The sequence below is a fragment of the Callithrix jacchus genome, chromosome 16 (assembly GCF_049354715.1).
Source record: "Callithrix jacchus isolate 240 chromosome 16, calJac240_pri, whole genome shotgun sequence".
NCBI classification, from domain to species: Eukaryota; Metazoa; Chordata; class Mammalia; order Primates; family Cebidae; genus Callithrix; species Callithrix jacchus.
The window spans coordinates 93,266,504-93,286,454 of record NC_133517.1 but is presented as its reverse complement, the minus strand read 5'-3'; the positions used below and the strand labels follow the sequence as shown (position 1 = coordinate 93,286,454).

General features: G+C 37.3%; 1 protein-coding gene and 1 pseudogene across 29 annotated transcripts in view; both read left to right on the top strand.

Moving 5' to 3' along the window:
* RIMS2 (regulating synaptic membrane exocytosis 2) overlaps positions 1-19,951 on the top strand; it is a 724,815-nt gene that overhangs the window by 138,331 nt on the left and 566,533 nt on the right. For 11 of the 29 annotated variants that reach the window (XM_035276350.3, XM_035276354.3, XM_078353397.1 and 8 more), the window contains exons 2-3: positions 1,964-1,996; positions 2,386-2,472. The exons of the other annotated variants lie outside the window; for them this stretch is intronic. In XM_035276350.3, the coding sequence (XP_035132241.1) occupies positions 1,964-1,996; positions 2,386-2,472 (120 nt within the window). The remainder of the gene's footprint in view (positions 1-1,963; positions 1,997-2,385; positions 2,473-19,951) is intronic. 29 annotated transcript variants of the gene reach the window in all.
* Positions 5,766-10,360, top strand: LOC108588554 (RISC-loading complex subunit TARBP2 pseudogene; annotated as a pseudogene).

The following is a 19,951-nucleotide window of genomic DNA, read 5'->3' as shown; positions in this document are numbered from 1 at the left end:
CTTCCCCTTTTTTCTGGAAGCTTTGTTTCAGTGTGGCACTGACCTTTTGCTGGCCCAAATATGCCTATAAGAGGTGGCTGAGACTCCTTTTGGGAGGTCTCTCCCAGTCATGAGGAACAGGATCAGGGATCTGCCCAAAGAAGCAGTCAGGTGGCCCTTCGGTATAGCAGGTGTGCTATGTTCAGCGGTCTCTTCTTTGTCTGGACTGTTTGGATTCTCCGAAGTTGGCAGGCTGGCACAGCTTAGTGTACTGAACTGCAGAGGTTGAGAACCCCTGGGAGCTTCATCCCTGGGAGAGATCAATGCTCTGTCTGGAGAATCCTTGCAAGAGTGGCTGAAGCCTTTACAGGAAGGTCTTGTCAAGTGAGGCGGAATGAATCAGTTTCTGCTTATGAAGCAGTCTGGCCATGATCTGTCAAGGTAGCTATGCTGTGCTGAGGAGGAGGGGACCCCTTCTCATCCACACTGCTTGTATTCTTCAAAGCTGGCAGGCTGAAATGACCAAGTCTACAGAACTGCAGAGTTGGTGGTTACCAATCCCCCTGGGAACTCAGTCCTGACTCAGGCAGACTCCAGCCTGCTGCTACCAGGAGGCTGGAATTCCAAGCTAGTGGGTCCCAACTTGTGAAGCACCATGGAAGTTGTGCCCACAGAATGAAGCCACTTTGCTCCCTGGAGTCAGCCCCCTTCCTAGGGACATTTACAGATGGATCTCTTGCCTTGCTGCAGATCCCAGGACCAGAGTATGCAAAACTCCTGGGTCTCTGTCTGTGTCTAAGTAGTTGCTCTGCTTAAACTTTACATAACTCAGTGTATTGGACTCAAGGCCCTGGTGATGTGGGCTCACAAGGGATCTCCCGATCCACGGGTTGCAAACATCTGTGGGAGAAGCATGGTTTCCTGGGCAGGGTCACACAATCTTTGACTGCTTCTCTTGGCTTGGGGTGGGGATTCTCTTGGCTCCCTGCTGCTCCCAGGTGGGCTGTCGCCCTATTCTGCTTCTCTTTGTTCTCTGAGGGTCAAGTTGTTTGCTTAGTCAGTTTCAGTGTAAGAACCCAGATATTTCAGTTGAAGGTGCTGAATTCATTTGCTCCTTTTATTCCTCTTCATGAGTGCTTGGGACTGCAGCTGCTTTCAATTGGCTGTCTTAGCTTTCTACAACTGACTGCTTCTAAATCAGTTTCTGACCATGAATTTTTAGATTTTTGTAATATAAAAATATCTTCTCAACTCAGATATTTGGAAAGCAGTTTTTTCTGTATGCTATTTTAGACAAGACTTTATTGAACTCAGCAGAACTAGAAGTGAAGCACTGACTTGATTATTATAGTTATTTATATACTATTTATTTAAGTTTATTTTCAGTCTGGAAGAGTTGTTTGCATAATTAACTTATGAATATTTCTAATTTAACATAGTTAATTTAATAGTTATTTTAATAGCTATTTTAAGAGAGATTGGATACCTTTTCTACCCCACCCCACCATTCCTTTATCTGCTCCTTTAGGTATAAAGAAATTCATTTGTAAGCCTTTTAAAAATACATTCATAAAACCTTATGTTTTATTTAAAATATTTATGTCTTTACTTCAATACTAAAAAAATTTTTAAAAAGGAAATCTATATGCACTTAACTAAATGTAATTGTTTAATATAGTATGTTAAAATAATTATCTTAAAATCTTCAATATCAATAAAAATATTCCAAAATCTTCAGGACCAAATCATTGCTTTAAAACAGTAGTGGAGTTTAATATTAGTCTTCTGTTAAGAACAAGTGATTCAATTTCTCTTTTTTTCTGTGTAAATTTGATTGAAATGTATAATTTCAATATATGGCAAAGTGCTAAATCTTTCTATATAAAATTCTTATTTTTGGTGTCCACTTTATATGAACACAAATTTGTAAATAGAAATCTCTTCATAGTACAGTGCACTCAGTTGTGCAAACTTATCTTTTTAGGGTCAAAGAAGAACACAAACCACAACTGACACAGTAAGTAAATGTATTAAGAGTGTAGTAGGCTTGACTTCTGTACTTTTGTCACATTCTGCTTTCTGGTATTAGTTTATACTAATACTGGATAGGCTGCAGCTAGTGTGTCTTCTGCTTTCTGACTCTTTGGCTTGTAAGAGAGCTGCCTGCAGCTTCTTACTTCACCCACATAGTGACTGGATGTAGTTTTTTGCTGCCTGCTTGTGGACTAGTTAAGTGTTCAAATTTAATTTCCCAACATTTTAACTGCCTTGATGATAATTGGAGCTCATATTACCATTGGCTGTAGCTTTTGTGCCTGTGTATTTTTATTATTATGGATAAGAAAACGTTAACCTACATTGTTATTCATTTGGTTATTCAGTCACATTATTTGCTTATTTAAACAGGTGGTTTCCCTTTAGTGGAATCACTGAACTGGTAAATAACGTTCTTCAGCCCCAGCAAAAACAACAAAATGAAAAGGAGCCCCAGACGTAAGTAAGCTGATCTATATAGACTAAATATTATCTCTGATAGTATAACATACTGAAAAGTATGTATTAAAATACTGTCCTTGGAATAGTATGCCCTCAGAAAGGAAAATTCTTAGGTTAGGGTTTGATACTATTACCCTTAACGGAAATCTAAAAAGAAAGCAAGGATAATTAACAGGATAGTAAAAAAGAAGAGGTAATCCCCACCCCCTGCTATATTTTAGTATAAATAATGTAAGCTATACTTATTCAGTAAAATATCTTTTTCCAACAATGCAATCTATAATTAGATTGTGTTTCTTTCAACAATAGTTCTAGAAGACATTACAAGATTTTACCCCCCAAATTCAATCTGTGGTCAGATAATTTTGGAAAGGTTGTTTTAAAAAAGGTTAAGCAAGTTTCTTTATTATAATAATTTTGAGAACCCAAATATGCTCCAAGGGTATTAGAACATATACTGTTTCATACATTTATTTGACCGCTGAATCCTGTTTTTACTAAACATTTCATTAGGGTACGAAACATAATTAATGAAATGCAGCAATATAGTCTCAAACTGACCTGAAACACTAAAAAAGTATGATTTCACTTTTTGTTGTTATTAGATTAAAAAACACTGTTTCAAAAGTTGTTCACATCTGTATCATTTAGTTTTGTGGAAGCAATATTATGTTGTATAGTCGAGGTAGCTGAGAGTGTGAGAGAGTCTGCATGTATTTAACTTCCATTCTCCTGACAGTTGCCATTATATTCAGATGTGCTCCCACCACTTGGCCTCTGTGCTTCCTTTTGAATTATGACTTTAGAGAAATTGGTTTGGTTGTAGGAATGGACAAGTTGACAAGCACCATGGACTCCAGGAGAGAATGAGCATGACGAGTACGATGAAACACTCAGAAAAACATTCATGTTGTGCCTTTAATGCAAAATAAAAGATAAACATCTTTTTTGTCTTGTTGCTATTGATGAGGATAATCTCCTCAGCCATTTTATGCTACTTTTTATACATTTTATGTTACATTTGTCAGGGTTTTTGTTTCAACTAAAGTAAAAGTATGAAGTGATATGCTCTTCCTAATAGTTAATATGTAGTTCTCAAATTGGAAATTTTGCTGTACTTCAAGTAGCTGAAATCAGGGCCAGTATTTGTCTTGTCTACTGTTTTATTCCTGGAATTTAGCAGAATACCTAATACATAGTAGGAATTCAATAAATGTTTCTTCATAATTGATTTTTTCATATTTAATCATTTTATGATACAGGAATTTTATGACACAAGGAATAAAATTCTAATAATTTCTTTTCTAACTAGGAAGCATTATATTAAAATACCACATAATGTCATTGTTTTATTTTTTCACTATGGCACTGAAGCTTAAAATAAAATAAAATGGAGAAACCAATAACAAAGCATGATTAGATATAATTTTGCCTTGAATTTAAATGACTCCAGTTATGTGTCTTGTGTGTGAGTTTTTTAAAATAATCAAGATTTTGCCATATTATGTATTAGATTACCATGGCCATTAAATAAAGTGACAGATATTTTGTGAGTAACTTTTAAAAAAATGATATTTAGATTATTGTAATAAAGTGGTATTTGGCCTAAACACAAAAAGAAACTGCTTTAGTTTAATAAGAAATATAATCCAATCTGCTTTGATTTTTGGATAGGAAGATGACAGAAAAAAATAGCACTTTCATATGTTTTAAAAATAAATTCTTTACTAATTGGCATTATTTCAATTAAGATTTCTTTGACAACTCATTTATTCTTGCTGTGATTTATCTAGTTTTTAAAATTCAGAATCAATAGATTTTCTTAATAGTTACCTTCTTCATCTTACATTCTTGTTACATTGAAGATTTTTTGTATGTAATTTTCTAAGAGCCTTCCTTTTATCTTTCTGAACCACAGACCAGGGTTACTTCTCAATACCCTTTAATTCACTTACTCTCTATTCGGAGTTGTAAGGCTTCTTCTTTCTGGGTCATCTAATTAGTTTCTTAATATGACTACCATCTGAGTGGGATAACTTCCTATCTACTTACCTTCTGTTTTTCATTTGTAAAATTATTTTTGGGAGCTGAATTCCAGGTATTCAATTTAAATTTTAAATGTTAAAAAGTAAGACTTGGTTTTTCATATTTTGTGCAAATACTTTCAGAGTAGAATAACAAAATATTCTGTCAGATAGCTAGTATTAAAAATATGTTATGTTTCCTAAACAGTAATTCCATTTTAATCAATTTATATAAATTCCATTTTGTGGTTGTTGAAAAAAATGTATTGATGATGTAGGCTTCTCGAGGTCCGTATTTTTGAGGTTTGTTCATTTCATATTCCTTAGCATAACAGAAAGATTTACTATTTTTGATTTTGGTAAGTCATATGAATTATAGATATAAGTAGATTCTTGTTTCCAACTTTGACTTTTCATGAGATTTGAGGCTTAGAAAATTGAATGAGCCATTTGTTTTAGTTGCCAGTTAATTCACCCTTTGAATTTATAAATTCAATAATTTTAATATTACATTCTCTTTTCTTTTGCGTCAGCATTAAAATGAGGGAAAATTTTCTGCAAAAACAATATAACACAGGTTTTATGTGAGGTATAAAATAAGCCTCTGGATAATTAAAAATGGAACTACTAGGAAAAATGATAAAAGCCTTGTAATGCAACTGTAATTCTAATTTTGTATCTGCAATACATAGCAAAATGGTAAAGGTAATTAAGAAAGTTTCTAATGCAAATTAAACTAATCAATTGAATTTGCTTTGAATTTTACATTTTAGTTTATTTATGTTTTGCTATGATTAATTTACTTTTGAAATACTAGGAAAATGTAAAATTTGAGTTATTGGAATTAGATAATTCTAATAATAATTATTAAATAGAAAATCCAAAATCCGAATTATTAGAATTAGATAACAACCTAATATAATCTCTTTAGTTGTGAGTTTTTTTAATAGGAACAAAATGTTAAATAACATGTAAAAATGTTACATGTAAGCATAGGGAACATGATATGTGAAGCTCTTTAACTAGCAAGGGACACAAAGAAGACCAGTGTAGGTGTAGTATAGCAGATGAGAAGGGAGTGTGGAAGGAGATGAGGTTCCAGAGGTAGGGCTCAGATAGGGCAGTGGTTTTACAGAGAATACAGAGAATGATAAGGAGTTTGAATCTGAGTCTCAGTGTACAGGGAAGATATTGAAGAGATTTAAATATGGGAGTGACATGATTTATTTTATGTATAACTGCTCTATGTGTAGCATGAGAATAGAAATGGAGAGAGCAATGGGAGAGGGCTTTTTTGAGGACTCTCCTAGTGACAGAGGTAACTTGGACCACATTGATTACAGTGAAGATAGACAGAAGTAGATTGAGAATATATTTGAAGATTGCAAAGATATGATTTGTCAGAGGAGTAGATTTAGAAGCTGTAAAATAAGAGAAAAGAACCAAAGATGACTCCTGGGTTTCTAGTTGAAAGAACAAATTGGGTCATGATGTTATTACACACGATCAAGAAGGGAGAAGATGAACAATTTGGAGGTATAAACTAAAACTGACATTTTGAACTTTTAAATTAAGATGCTTATAATTGTTCAACATTAAAAGAGAGAGATGGACTGGGCAGAGATACAGTTTTGAGAGTTGTTAGTATGGCACAAAAAGCTAGAAAAATGCATAAAATAACCTAGAGAGAGTGTGTGTGATAAAGAGCAGACATGAAAATCATGGTTAAGCTCTGAAGAATCCTCATACCTATCCTAGGTCCTGAGATAAAAAGACTATGGTTCCTGCTCTCAAATAGTTCACAGTTAAGTAGGAAAAAGTTACAAGATGAGAAGTAATTTAAAGCAATACTGTGGGACTGTTGGCTTGCTTATTTATATGTGAAAGCGCGTGACAGTTGTCACTCCTGTTCTTGCAACAAGAAAAAAGCTGAACTGAAAACCAACAGCTCTTCTCAGATCCATCAGAAATTGAGGTCACAGGGCAAATCAAGCTCTGAGTAATGGAGAGTGAGGCAAATACAAAGAATAAGTTTACTGTGTGAAGAAACCATAGATTCTGTTAGGAAAACTTTAACTATATTTGATGAACTGCTGGAAGCTGAGTGTAGACTAACTTAAAAGTTAAAACTTCCTGGGGGCCTAGCCTTAAGAAAGCCCCCACAATTTTGAGGTTTTACTTTTACGAGTACCATCAAGCTCTCAATGTGAAGATCAGAGAAAAGCCCCCACATGCCTCCAGCTAGGGGAGGGGAAAGTAACCATTTGGAAATAGCCCAGGGGAGGAGTAAGCATTTTGACATACTCCCAGAACGAAAGTTCCCCACCTTACCTGAAGAGAAATAACTTTACCAGAGCTGAATCAATATGAGAGAAGGAAAATAACTCTAGTCTTTAGAGTTTCTTCTGCATCTAAGGGAGACAGGAAGCTAAGAATCATGTTGAAAGTCACAGCCCAGGAGCACAGGTTCACTAATGACTGAAACCTATTCCTAAGAGTAGGTTTCTCTTCCAAGTGGCAACTCAGAGATTTAGGCTGCTATTCTCTCATAAGCTATCTGGAACACATAGCTTCCAGAAGCTATGCTACACCAGTGGGAGAGAACGGAGAACTCACACTTACTCTCAATTTTGTAAGACAGAAGTGTTACAGGTCACTTTTGCTCACAGATTATTGCCTAAAACTTCTCACAAGGCTCTATCCTCTATATGAGTACTAGTAACACCTACAGTTAGTTTACATTTGATTCTCATTTATTGCAATGAGAAATTCTTGGATGCCAAAAGATAAATATTTGCCAAAAGAATAGTTACTGTAGCAAGGATTGCTCTGTCAACAAAATTTTTCTGGAAAGGAATTTTGAAGAAAGAGACTTTGTTTGCAAATGAGGTAGACACAGTTTTCAATGTCAGAGGAAGGTGCATTCTAGAAAGCAAAGGGAGGATCCTGATTTTATAGCAAACATGCCTGCCCATGTTTTTAACTTAGTTTCTTTATGAAAATGAGGCAGACTTCTTCCTTCTCATTGGTTAACACAGCTGAGTTCTGATTGGTTGTTACAGCTGGGTTCTGATTGGTTGATATAGCTGAGCCCTGATTGATTGGTTTAGGTGAGCACAAAGTTCAATAGATGTGTGGATTTTCTGGGAACTCAGAGTATGTGAAAAACGGTGTGTAGCTTTTTAGTTGTGAAACTTGAATTCAAGGATCAACATTTTGGAGGTTTTAACTGAAGTATTAATTATTAGCATGACTTACTACACTCTTTTCACTAAGTGTCCAGGACAGTTTTTCTCCCGTGTCTCCTCCAGAGACAAATGTAGTTAGCAAATGGCAGCATGGCTGTATTTAAAATCTAGGCCTAGTTAGCCACTTGAGATCTATCTCGAAGGATTGGCTCTTTTAGGTTCACATTTGTGCACAACTCCAATACAGTAGTTGCTTCTACTGTAACTGCTATAATGACTGGGATCAAGATCTAATTTTTACAAGACTGAAGGTTCGGGTTAAAATGTGAAGAAAATTCAAATATACAAGTGTCCCCAGGAAGGAACTTTGCTATTTGTAATGTTTTAAGTAACAGCTATTAGGTTGGTGCAAAAGTAAATTACTTTCCATGCCAAAACTGCAATTTCCTTTGCACCAACCTAATATTAAGTTTTGTCGGTGAGATAACAGGGAGATTTTTGCCTTTTCTTAGGTGGTAATGAAAGACTAATGGAGATAAAGAATGTGATAACACTGACAATATGCAAATGTATACATATATTCTGAGAAACCTTTAGTTGATCACTAGGGATACCAAAGCACAGTAAAATAAATAAGATGAAAAGTAAACAAAATAATTTTAGAAAGGAGGAGCAGAGATACCAGAAAACTTATAATCTTCTGTTTTTGGGTGGAAGCTGTATACTTTGGTTTGTCATTTGCTTGATCCAGAGGTCATTAGTTGGTTTTTCCAAAGATCATCTGCTTCTGGAAGCTTAAGACTCTCCTGTTTAAGGACTCCCAATGGAGAAGATGTTCAAGCCCAGGAAAAACGGTGTGTAGCTTTTTAGTTGTGAAACTTGAATTCAAGGATCAACATTTTGGAGGTTTTAACTGAAGTATTAATTATTAGCATGACTTACTACACTCTTCACTAAGTGTCCAGGACAGTTTTTCTCCCATGTCTCCTCCAGAGTACTAATTCTGCAGATTTCAGGTCATAGAGAGTTGCTCAGAAGGACATTTTGGAAAGACTGCTTTTACCTGTTAATGACAAGACTGTATCACATGATTTCTTTGCTGTATCTACTCAAGTTAGCTTGCAATAGCAGAATCTAGGATCAAAGGTGAAATTTAAAAATATATGGGGCAGTCCATTATTCATTCATAAAGAGAGAGCAGATGGATCCCCAGAAATGTTTATCTTTTTGTTTTGAAGGCTAATGGTGATGGAAATTGAAGAGTCCTTGAGGATAATTTTAATTTTAAAATTTCACTTGTTATTTCTACGTTATCTGAAGATTGAGAATGGTATAGACAAAAGATTGTTTTTGTAAGCTCTGTGCTTCTTACAGTGCTTGACTAGGCAAAGAGGTTGATAAGGAGGCAGTCATGTGGCACCCGTGGGGACAGAGGAGGGAATGAATGAAGACAAGCAAGGGGCTGCAGTCTGCCTACTATAGAGCAATTGCTGGCCACCAACCCTGGCAAGACCCCAATCAGCCTTCTGTAGGAGTGTGAGACTAGACTAGGGAAGACAGTTCTGTACCACATTCTCAAAGCCGAGGGCCAAGCCCATCAGCCTAATTCATGTTCTGGGTCACCTTTGGCGACACCAGCTGCACCAGTTCAGGGCCCCAGCAAGAAGGCAGTCAAGAACAAGACAGCTGAGGTGGCCCTCAAACACCTCAAAGTGGGAAGCATGTTGGAGCCAGCCCTGGAGGACAGCAGGGTCCCTAGACTCTTCACTGCCTGAAGATGTTCTCTGGTTTTTACTGCTGCAGCAGCTTCTACCACAGTTTCATCTGTTGTCCTAACCAGGGGCACCCCTCTGGAAAAGCAGCACCCCCGTCTCCCTAACCCCCATTTCCCTTCAGCAGTCTAAGTGCATCCCCGTTGGTGCTCTGCAGGAGCTGGTGGTGCAAAAAGGCTGGTGGTTGTTGCCAGAGTACACAGTGACCCAGGAATGTGGGCCAGACCACCGCAAATAATTCATCATGACCTGCCGAGTGGAGCATTTCATTGATATTGGCAGTGGCATTTCCAAAAAATTGGCAAAGTGTAATGCGGTGGCCAAAATGCTGCTTCAAGTGCACACAGTGTCTCTGAATGCCCCGAATGGCAATGAGGCGGAGCCTGAGGATGACCACTTCTTCATTGCTGTGGTCTCCCACCTGGATGGTCTTTGGAACCTGGACCCAGGATGCACCGGGAATTCTCTACAAAATTCAGTGGAGGGAAGATCCTGTCTTCCTTCAGTTGCTCCTGGGCTCCCTAGGTGCCCTGGGCCCTGCCTGCTGCCGTGTTCTCAGTGAGCTCTCTGAAGAGTGGGTCTTCCACGTCAGCTACCTGGATATTAAAGAGCTGAGCCTGAGTGGACTCTGCCAGTGTCTGGTGGAACTGTCCACCTAGCCAGCCACTGTGTGTCATGGCTCTGCAACCACCAGGGAGACAGCCCATGGTGAGGCTGCTCGCTGTGTCCTGCAGCCTCAAGATCATGGCGGGCAGCAAGTGAAGCCCCAGCTGGACTCAGGGATGTGCACCCTTTGCTCTCTGCAATTCCTGCCTCTGGGTTCATGTATCTGCTCAGCTCTGGTACCCTCTGTAGGTACCATCTCTATCACTGACACAGACTGCCTGCCTCGAGGCTGAGAAGGGACAGGGCAAGGAGCTAAGGACCGCAGGGCCTCAGCCAGCTCAGGATCTGTCTTCATTTTATTGGTGATGATGAGTGGGAATGAAATCAGAGGGCTGTCTACTCAGGCCCAGAATAAATATGCTGCTTCATGGATTTAAAAAAAAAGTTGATATGGAGTTGTAAAATGGTAAAGGCAGTTCCTGAACACAGATGTGTTTCCAGGTCCAAACATAGATTATCTTTAATCTGAATAATGTAAAATTGACAGAATCTTTCTCATAACTTAGAATCATATTGAATGCTCATGGTAGGGATAAGTAAATACATTTTTAAAATGACAAATGATAGGTTTCTCAGAAAAGGATATTTAGAAAAATTGATAAAAGCAGCAAAGTGCTTATTGCTAAGTAATATAAAACAGGTAAGAAAAGTGCACAGATTGAAAGCATAGAAAGTAGCACTGAGATTAAGAAGCAGAACATTAGCAACCCCTCAGGATTTCCTCTTGCTCCCTTTCAGGGAGAGCTAGCTCCCATCTCCAAGGGTAACTTTTATCCTTTTGTCTCGCACCACTATTTTCTGTCTAGCACCATTACTTTGGCTTATTTTTATTCAAAGTTTATAGAAGAATCATACAATGTATTCTACTGGTTCTGTATTATTTTGCTCAACATAATGTTTGGGAGATTCAGCTACATAATTGTATGGAGTTGTATTCTCAGTGCTGTGTGTACTCCAGTATCTGAATATACCACATTTTATTGATCAGTTTTACTATTGATATGCATTTGGGCTTGTTTTTAATTTTTGCCTATTATGAATAGTACTGCTATATACATTCTGATGTCATTAATTTTTTTCTGTTACTTTGGAGGAGAAATTTAGAGTTATGTGTGAAAGCAAAATACTTTGGCTACTTCACAATACTTTAAAATATTAAAGCTAGTTACTCTCCAATTTCCTATTTAGTTATTTGGTAATAATATAGATGCTGTTTTTTTGAGCATGACTTACCACTTGATGTTTTGGTGCCTTTGCATCTGGCCTAGAAAGGGAGAAAAGTCATTTCAAATAGTGGAAAACTACAAAGGAGTGATATGATCTGATTTGTTCTAAAATACAAATTTTACAATTTCACTTGTTTCTACTTTTTCTGAAGACCGAGAATGATGTAGACCTAGGGTGTCCAATCTTTTGGCTTTTTTGGGCCACAATGGAAGAATTGTCTTGGGTTACACATAAAATACACTAACATTAATGATAGCTGATGAGCTAAAACCAATTGCAAAAAATTTTATAATGCTTTAAGAAAGTTTACAAATTTTTGTTGTGTATTCAAGGCTTTCCTGGGCCTCATGCAGCCCATGGGCCACAGGTTAGACAATGAAGTAACACCAACACCATTCACAACTAATGTCTCTTTTCTTTGTGCTCCAGTAACCTTATTCTTATATATTAGTATTTATTTTAGTATATGTTTCAGTTAACTTGTTAGAATAAAAACTTTAGAAAAATTAAAGTTAACATAGAGTACTTGAGGAAAGAATGATTCCTGAATCAAGAAGCCCCTGAACCAGAATAGGTTCAGAGAGACTTTGACACTGGCATGTGGTCAGAGAGGATTTATGGACAGGAAAAGGAGAATGATGTACAGAAAATGAAAATGGAGTACAGGAATAGCTGGTTGTGTTACAGCTCAGCATTTGCTATAGTTGAACAGTTGGCTACCTGTTATTTGCTGAAACTCTGTGATTGTTACAAGAGTAGGTTGCAGTCTGTTTATATATTTAGATTACAGTTCACTATGTACAAAAAGACCTTTAGGCCAAACTTATAATGAGGGCAGTTTTAGGTTAAGCTTAATTTAACAATTCCCTTTATGTGGTCACCCTGAGAGTTTGACCAAAACTTTATGCATTGACATCACTCTTTTGCCGTGATAAATGTACTTATTTGGTCTCAAATCTCATTAGAAAATAACAGAACAGTAAGTTTTGTAAGTCCTTATAAACAGGACTTTAACTTTTTTGTAAAAGATAGCCTAGAGGAGACTTCCTTATTCTGGAGCATCCTGTTTTCAAGACAGAAAATCATATCTGGTCTTTTCTTTGGGACTATCTGTTTCTTTAAAGTTGCAGTTTGATTATGTCACATTTAGCATGAGTTGTGAGATTACAAACTCAAGGTGCACAGTCCCACAGTTTTGTTGCTGTGTGGGTAGCAAGGACAGTCTTTCCTGAATGTTTCCAGAAGATCAAATCTCTCAGTTTTAGATCATCTGGGTTTGATTGTCCTCTGTTGGTGAACCACGACAAGCTTCTTTAACCTGGTGAAAATACACTTTGGCATAATATATTCAAGCCTGGTAGCGTTTAGTCATATTAGAGTTTAGGAGTAGAAGATACATGACGTTCTATTATTAGGAGCATAGGCCTTCCAGTGACTATTTCATAAGGGATCAACTTATATTTTCCTCTGGAACTAGAGCTGATTGTTATCAATCTGCAATATGTTTGACCAAGGCAACCTAGTTGATTCAATTAGCTTTGCCTAATATTACTGTATTTTTAATATCTTATTTAACTATTTGTACTTGCCCAGTGAAACAGGCACCTTTATCGCTAGAGATTTTTCTAGGAATGTCCCATGAGGGAAATATATTTTCTGATAACCTTTTAGCTACTATTATAGGATTGGCCTTCTTATATGAGAAAGCTTCTATATAATCAGAAAATATGCATTGAAACCACAATGAAATGAAATCTTTCTATGTTCAAATGGCTTATCAGGTAGCAGAAATATACCTGAAGTATATTTGTCACAAGTCATTTTGTCAGTTTAGAACAGTCACCACACCAGTGTGTGTGTGTGTGTGTGTGTGTGTGTGTGTGTGTGTGTATTCTATTTGGATCATTTTATCCCTCCTATGATGAGTCATGGTGTATAGACTATTTATTTATTTACAGACATGGGGTCTAGGCTGGAGTGTGTTGGCACGATCACAGCTCAGTATAGCCTTGTTTTCCTAGGCTCAAGCAATTCTTCCACCTAAGCCTCCCGAGAAGCTTAGATTACAGGTGCAAGCCACATTGCCCAGCTAGAGCTTTTAATAATGGAGGTTTAAGGACTTAGGAAGTACCAGCTGGCTCTTTAGCCTCTCTGTGAGTCTACACTTTACATTGGATTTATATCCACTTAAATGCCAATTTTCTTTCCCCAAGTCAAGTGTGTAGCATTGTTTTCTAGATGGATTATCATAGGTTATTAGTCTGTTTTCAAGCTGCTGATAAAGACATACCCAAGACTAGGTAATTTATTAAGGAAAGAAGTTTAATGGACTCATGGTTCTATGTGGCAGGGCAGGCCTCACAATCATGGTGAGAGACAAAAGGTAAATCTTACACGGTGGTAGGCAAAGAATGAATGAGAACCACATGAAAGGGGTTTCCCCTTATAAAACCATCAGATATCATGAGACTTATTCATTACCTTGAGAACTGTATGGGGGAAACCACCCCCATGATTCAGTTATCTTCCACCAGGTCACTCCCAAAACAAATATGTCAAAGGTTTAAAACAATTAAAACAGGATCACTAGTAACTATAAGTAATATTCTTTTAGCCAAAGTGTGAAGTAAAAGGTTTTAAAAAGCAAAAACCTGTTTTCAGTTTTCCAAACAATCTGAAGACCTAATAAAGACAGTATAGGACATTATCTGTATCTGCTTCTCTTTTCTATTGTTTTTTTTTTTTCACAGTTTACTCAAATGTTGAACAGAAATTTATCTATTATCTCTTATTAATATGAAAATCTCGTTCAAAATAGGAAATCAAATGTAACTTATGTATTAATATGTTATCAATTGTATTAGGCCATTCTTGCATTGCTATAAAGAAATACCATTGATTGGGTGATTTATAAAGAAAAGAGGTTTAATTGGCTCACAGTTCTGCAGGCTTTAAAGTAAACATGATGCTGACATCTGCTTGGGCTTCTAGGGAGACTCCAGTAAGCTTACAGTCACAGTGGAAGGTAAAGAGGGAGCAGGCCATGCAGGAGCATGACTAGAGCAGGATTCAGAGAGGGTGATGGGGAGAGGTGCTACACACTTTTAAAGATAACCAGAGTTAGTGAGAACTCACTCACTATAATGAAGATTGCACCAAGCCATGAGGGATCCAGTCTCATGACCCAAACATATTCTACTAGGCCTCACCTCCAGCATTGGGGATTACAATTCTACATGAGATTTAGGTAGGGACAAATATCCAAACTACATCATTCCATCCCTTGTCCCCAAATCTCCTTTTCTTCTCACATCGCAAAATACAATCATGCTTCACAACAGTCACCCAACATTGTAACTTGTTCTGTTGTTAAAAATCCTAAGTCCAAAGTTTCATCTCAAACAAGGCAAGTCCCTTCTATGAGCCTGTAAAATCAAACAAGTTATCTACTCCCACAATACAAGTGGGGTATAGGAATCAGGTAAACATTTTTATCCCAAAAGGGAGGAATTGGCCAAAAGAAGGGGGCTATAGGCTCCATGTAAGTTTGAAACCCAGCAGGGCAGTCATTAACTCTTAAAGCTCCAGAAAAATCTCCTTTGACTCTATGTCCTGCATGCAGGACACTCTGGTGCATAAGGTGAGCTCCTAAGGCCTTGGGCAGCTCCACCCCTGTGGCTTGCAGGGTACTGCCCCTGTAGCTGCTCTCATAGGTTGTTGAGTGTCTACAACTTTTCCACATGCAGGATGCAATCTCCCAGTGGATCTACCATTCTGGAATTTGGAGAGTGGTGATCCCCTTTCACAGCTCTGCTAGGAAGCACGCCAGTGGGGGTCTCTGTATGGAGGCTCCAATGCCACCCTTCTTTGCATTCTCCTAGTAGAGATTCTCTATGAGGGCTCCAGTCTTAGGAGGCTTCTGCCTGGACACCCATGCTTTTCCATACATCTTCTGAAATCTAGGAAGAGGCTGCCAAGATTGCACTCTGTGTTCCTGCAGTCTTAATACTACATGGAAACTGCCAAGGCTCATGGCTTGCATTCTTCAAAGTGGCAGCTCAAGCTGGATCTGGGCCTCTTTGAGTCCTAGCTGGAGCTGTATCTAGAGCAGCCGGGTGCCGGGTGCCATGTCTTTAACATCAATCAAGAAATTAACAGTCGTATGACCTCACAATAGTAAGTGTTGGAAATCCCAGTAAATAAAGCTTTTAAAGATTACTTTAAAAAAAAGTAATATAAGTAATTAACTTTTGGAGAATATGAAAGGACACTTAAAAGATGAATAGGTAAATAACAACAACAAAACTATGTGGCTGGGAAAAAATTTTCAGGAAAAGCAGTAAACGTGAATTGGAAAGTTCCATTATTTTACAGAACTCAGAAGTGAAAAATATTTACTTTAGAAAATACTGAATTCATTGAGTTTCTTTAGTGATGAAGGAGACCTTGATATAGAAGATATACATGAAAAATTTAGATACAATAGCTTCACAAAAGTAAGAAAAAGCAATATTTCTAAATTTATATTTAAATATTTATTTGTAATAAAAGTTTTAAGCTAATTTTATGATTTTATCTTTGCCTCTTTTATCTACATCAAAATCTACAAAATATGGCCTGTGGGCCAAAATCTTGCCTGCCGTCTGCTTTTGCAAATAGCATTTTACTGGAATACAGTCAAACTCATTTGTTTTCATATTGTCAATGGCTGCCTTTGCATCCCAGTGGCAGAGATGAGTAGTGACAGACTGTATGGACCACAAGGCCTAAATTACCTACTATCTGACGCTTTACAGAAAAAGTTTGTTGACTTCTGTTCTACATTACTGGAAAGTTATATATTCAAATTTATATATTTAAGATTTTTTTTGATCTTTAATTTTATTTGGAGTTTTGTTGTTATTGTCTTGTTCTGGAGTAAAAACAGACACAAATACCATTGAAATAGAATGCAGAGTTCATAAACAAACCTATGCATATATAGACACTGAGTATATGATAGATTGACGTCACAACTCAGTGGAAGAAAGGATGAACTAGTTAGTAGATGCTTGGAAAATAGAATCTCCATATGGAGAAGATTAACATTAAATCCCTGCATCACAGCACATATAAAAATAAACTTAAGACTGATTAAAAGTATAAATATGACTGATAAAATTATAAAGCTATTAGAAGAAACTACAGAAATTTTTGGTACCTGACTTAGGGGTGGGTAAGGTTGTTCTGTTCTGTTTTGTTTTATTTTGTTTTATATAGCCTACCACCAAAGCCACAAATGATGAAGGGAGAAATTGATGTGTTTAACCATCTCAAAATTAAAGATTTCTGTTAACAAAATTAACAGATTGAGAGAAGAAATTTCCTATGTTCAACTATGTATACTATAGGCTCCATCGTATACCCGTGCATAGCAAGAAGAAAAATATATGAAGTCCAATCCAGAATAGGCAGTTCATAGGAGGGGCAGTCAAAATTGGCTGGATTTCATTGAAACCAGAAAACTATGAACTAAAAAATAGGATACCAATTAATATCCATCACAGCTGCAAAAATTTAAAAAGTTGAATAATAATCACACATTGGCAAGGATGAGAGTAAACTAGAATCTTCATACTTTGCTTGCATGTTTACTAACAAGGTTAATCCATTTGGAAGAACAGTTTAAAGGCATTTAGTGAACTTTAGTATGTACATCGTACTTCTGCATAAATGCCCTAGAGAAACCTTTATATGGGTTTACAAGTATGTCATAGATATAGTAAAGAGCAGTGAAGTATAAAGAGCCAACTTAAATAAAGAAATGGATGACTGAAATGTGATTATTCAAATAGAAACATTATACAGCCATTAAAATGTATGAACTAGATGCAGCAACTACAGTGGTGAAGAGCATGAACTCTTGGAGCAACACTAAATTTGGATTTGGCTTTTACCATTTACCAGCTCTTTGACTATGAGCCACATGTGCAATAAGGACAATAATATGAATAATGATAATAGTCTCTATTTACCTGATACACAGTAAGCACCATGTCCACTAGCTATGGCTCATCTATTTAGATTTTAATATAAAAATGTAAAATTGAGTAGCAAAAATGGCACCTGCCATACATGTAAAAATACAAAACTGGTTACCTCAGGGAAGGGAAATCAAATTAGGGAAGGGAAAATAGTTAAGTAGAACAGGAACCAAGCATAGACCAGTGCTACCAAGAGTATGATCAATTGTATTATGGACACTTAAGATTTTAAAAAAGAGAAGTAAAAAAAGTGCACATAGCAATCCATTCATTCATTCTCGGCAGAAGCAAGAGCATGTATAAAATACAGACTATAACTTTGGGAGGCCGAGGCAGGTGGATCACGAGGTCAAGAGATCGAGACCATCCTGGTTAACATGGTGAAACCCCGTCTCTACTAAAAACACAAAAAATTAGCTGGGCATGGTGGCGCGTGCCTGTAATCCCAGCTACTCAGGAGGCTGAGGCAGGAGAATTGCCTGAACCCAGGAGGCAGAAGTTGCGGTGAGGCGAGATTGCCCATTGCACTCCAGCCTGGGTAACAAGAGCGAAACTCCGTCTCAAAAAACAAAAACAAAAACAAACAAAAAAAACAGACTATAATGGGATGAAAGAAAAAGGACTGAAAGAAGGAAAGAAAGACTTTAACAGAGTGGAAAAGAAACTGCAAGAAAAAGAGGAAGTTAAAGATTTGTATAGTATGTTGAAGGTTTTGTAAGTTCTCATAAAATTTTTCTTCTCTTTTTTTGAGGGGAACTCCTGCTTTTTCACTCAGACTGGACTGCAGTGGTGTGATCTTGGCTTACAGCACCTCTGCCTCCCAGGTTTAAGCAATTCTCTTGCCCCAGCCTCCCAAGTAGCTGGGACTACAGGTGCACACCACCACACCTGGCTAATTTTTTTTTTTTTGTATTTTTAGTAGAGATAGGGTTTCACTGTGTTAACCAGGGCGGTCTTGTTCTTCTGACCTCGTGATCTGCCTGCCTCAGCCTCCCAAAGTGCTGGAATCACAGGCATGAGCCACTGTGCCTGGCCAGATTTTTCTCCTTCTTAAGAAAATTAGCAGTGAGAGAAGAATAACTTTTTTTAAGGAGAGAGAATTTTTTTCTGTAGTATTCAGGGTAGATTGAAGGAAAAAGCATGGATATGAGTAGCCTAACTAGGAGATTATTCTCTAGATTAGGTGGGAATTTATGTTAGTAATACCTATGGTATTGGCAGCATATAATGGAGATAAGTAGAAGGATTCAAAGCACGTGTAGGATATAAAATTGAAAGGACTTATTGGTAGATAAATTTTGCCTTTGAGGGAGAGACATTTCCAGAATAATTCTATGTTTCAGGCCTGTATAATGGAATGGTGGCCCCATTTACTGATACAGGGAACAATGAAGCGGAATCTGGTTTGCATAGGAAAACTGTGAGTTCAACTTTGCAAATCTTGAATTTGAGGTGACACTGAGAAATTTAAGTAGAAATGTTAAGTAGGCAATTGAATACTGAAGCTCAGAGGAAAAGTCTGAATTAGAGGTATACATTTATAAGTCACTTATATATAGGTGGAAGTTGAAGCCTTGGGTATGGATGAAAATACCTAGGAAGATGCTACATAATGAAAAGAGAAGAGGGCCTGAGTCTTGACCTGCAAAGCAGAAAGAAAATGAAAGGCCCTAGATACAGGAAGAAAACCAAGAGTCTTACAAAAGCTAAGTGGACAGTGAGGACTGTCATACATAGTTTCAAATATTGTTCAGAACTCAAAAAAGATGATGACTGAAACATTTGTCCATGAATTTTAGATATGTGGAAGCACTGATAAACGTTGTGAAGGTTAGGAAGTAGACGCGAATGTGATGAAATAGAGTGGAAGAGTGCCTGGCAGGAGGAAGCAGAGAGTTTTGCTTATGTGTAAATGGGAAGGGAAGATGTGATCTTGGCAAGGAATGTGGTTTAACTCCTTAGTCTGCCTGTATACAACCACCTTTTTGTCTAGCAGTGTCTCATTTTATAGGCATGAAAAAATAAAATTAAAAAAAGATCTTTCTTAGTACCTCAAACTAAAGAAAGGTAAATACTATTTCTTACTACCTCAAACTGTTGTCTTGTCTGGATTGTAGCTTCTGTATATTTGTTCTTCCTACAACTGGGACTGTTTGATTCCATTTTGCAGCCTTGATAGTGCTGCAGCCTCTCGGATAGTGCTACAGTTCTTATTTAAGAGAGTTTAAAATATCTAATCTCACAGCTTGGGATAGATAGTTGCTAACTCTCTGCTAATTTAACTGGCCTACTCTGGTGTGTGAGAAATGGGGCTTCCACTTCCCTTGAGGCATTGCCATTATAGTATAGCACAGTTCACTCACCTGGATTTTTAGTTTCTGTTTCAGTGTTCCTTGGTATCTTAGTCCCTTTTGTGTTATTAAAATGGAATACATGAGGCTGGTAATCTGTAGAGAAAAGCTTATTTAGCTCATGTTTCTGCAGGCTTAGAAGTTCAAGAAGCAGGCACTGGCATCTATTTCGCTTCTGGTGAGGACTTTATGCTGCTTCCATTCATAACAGAAAACTGAAAGCAA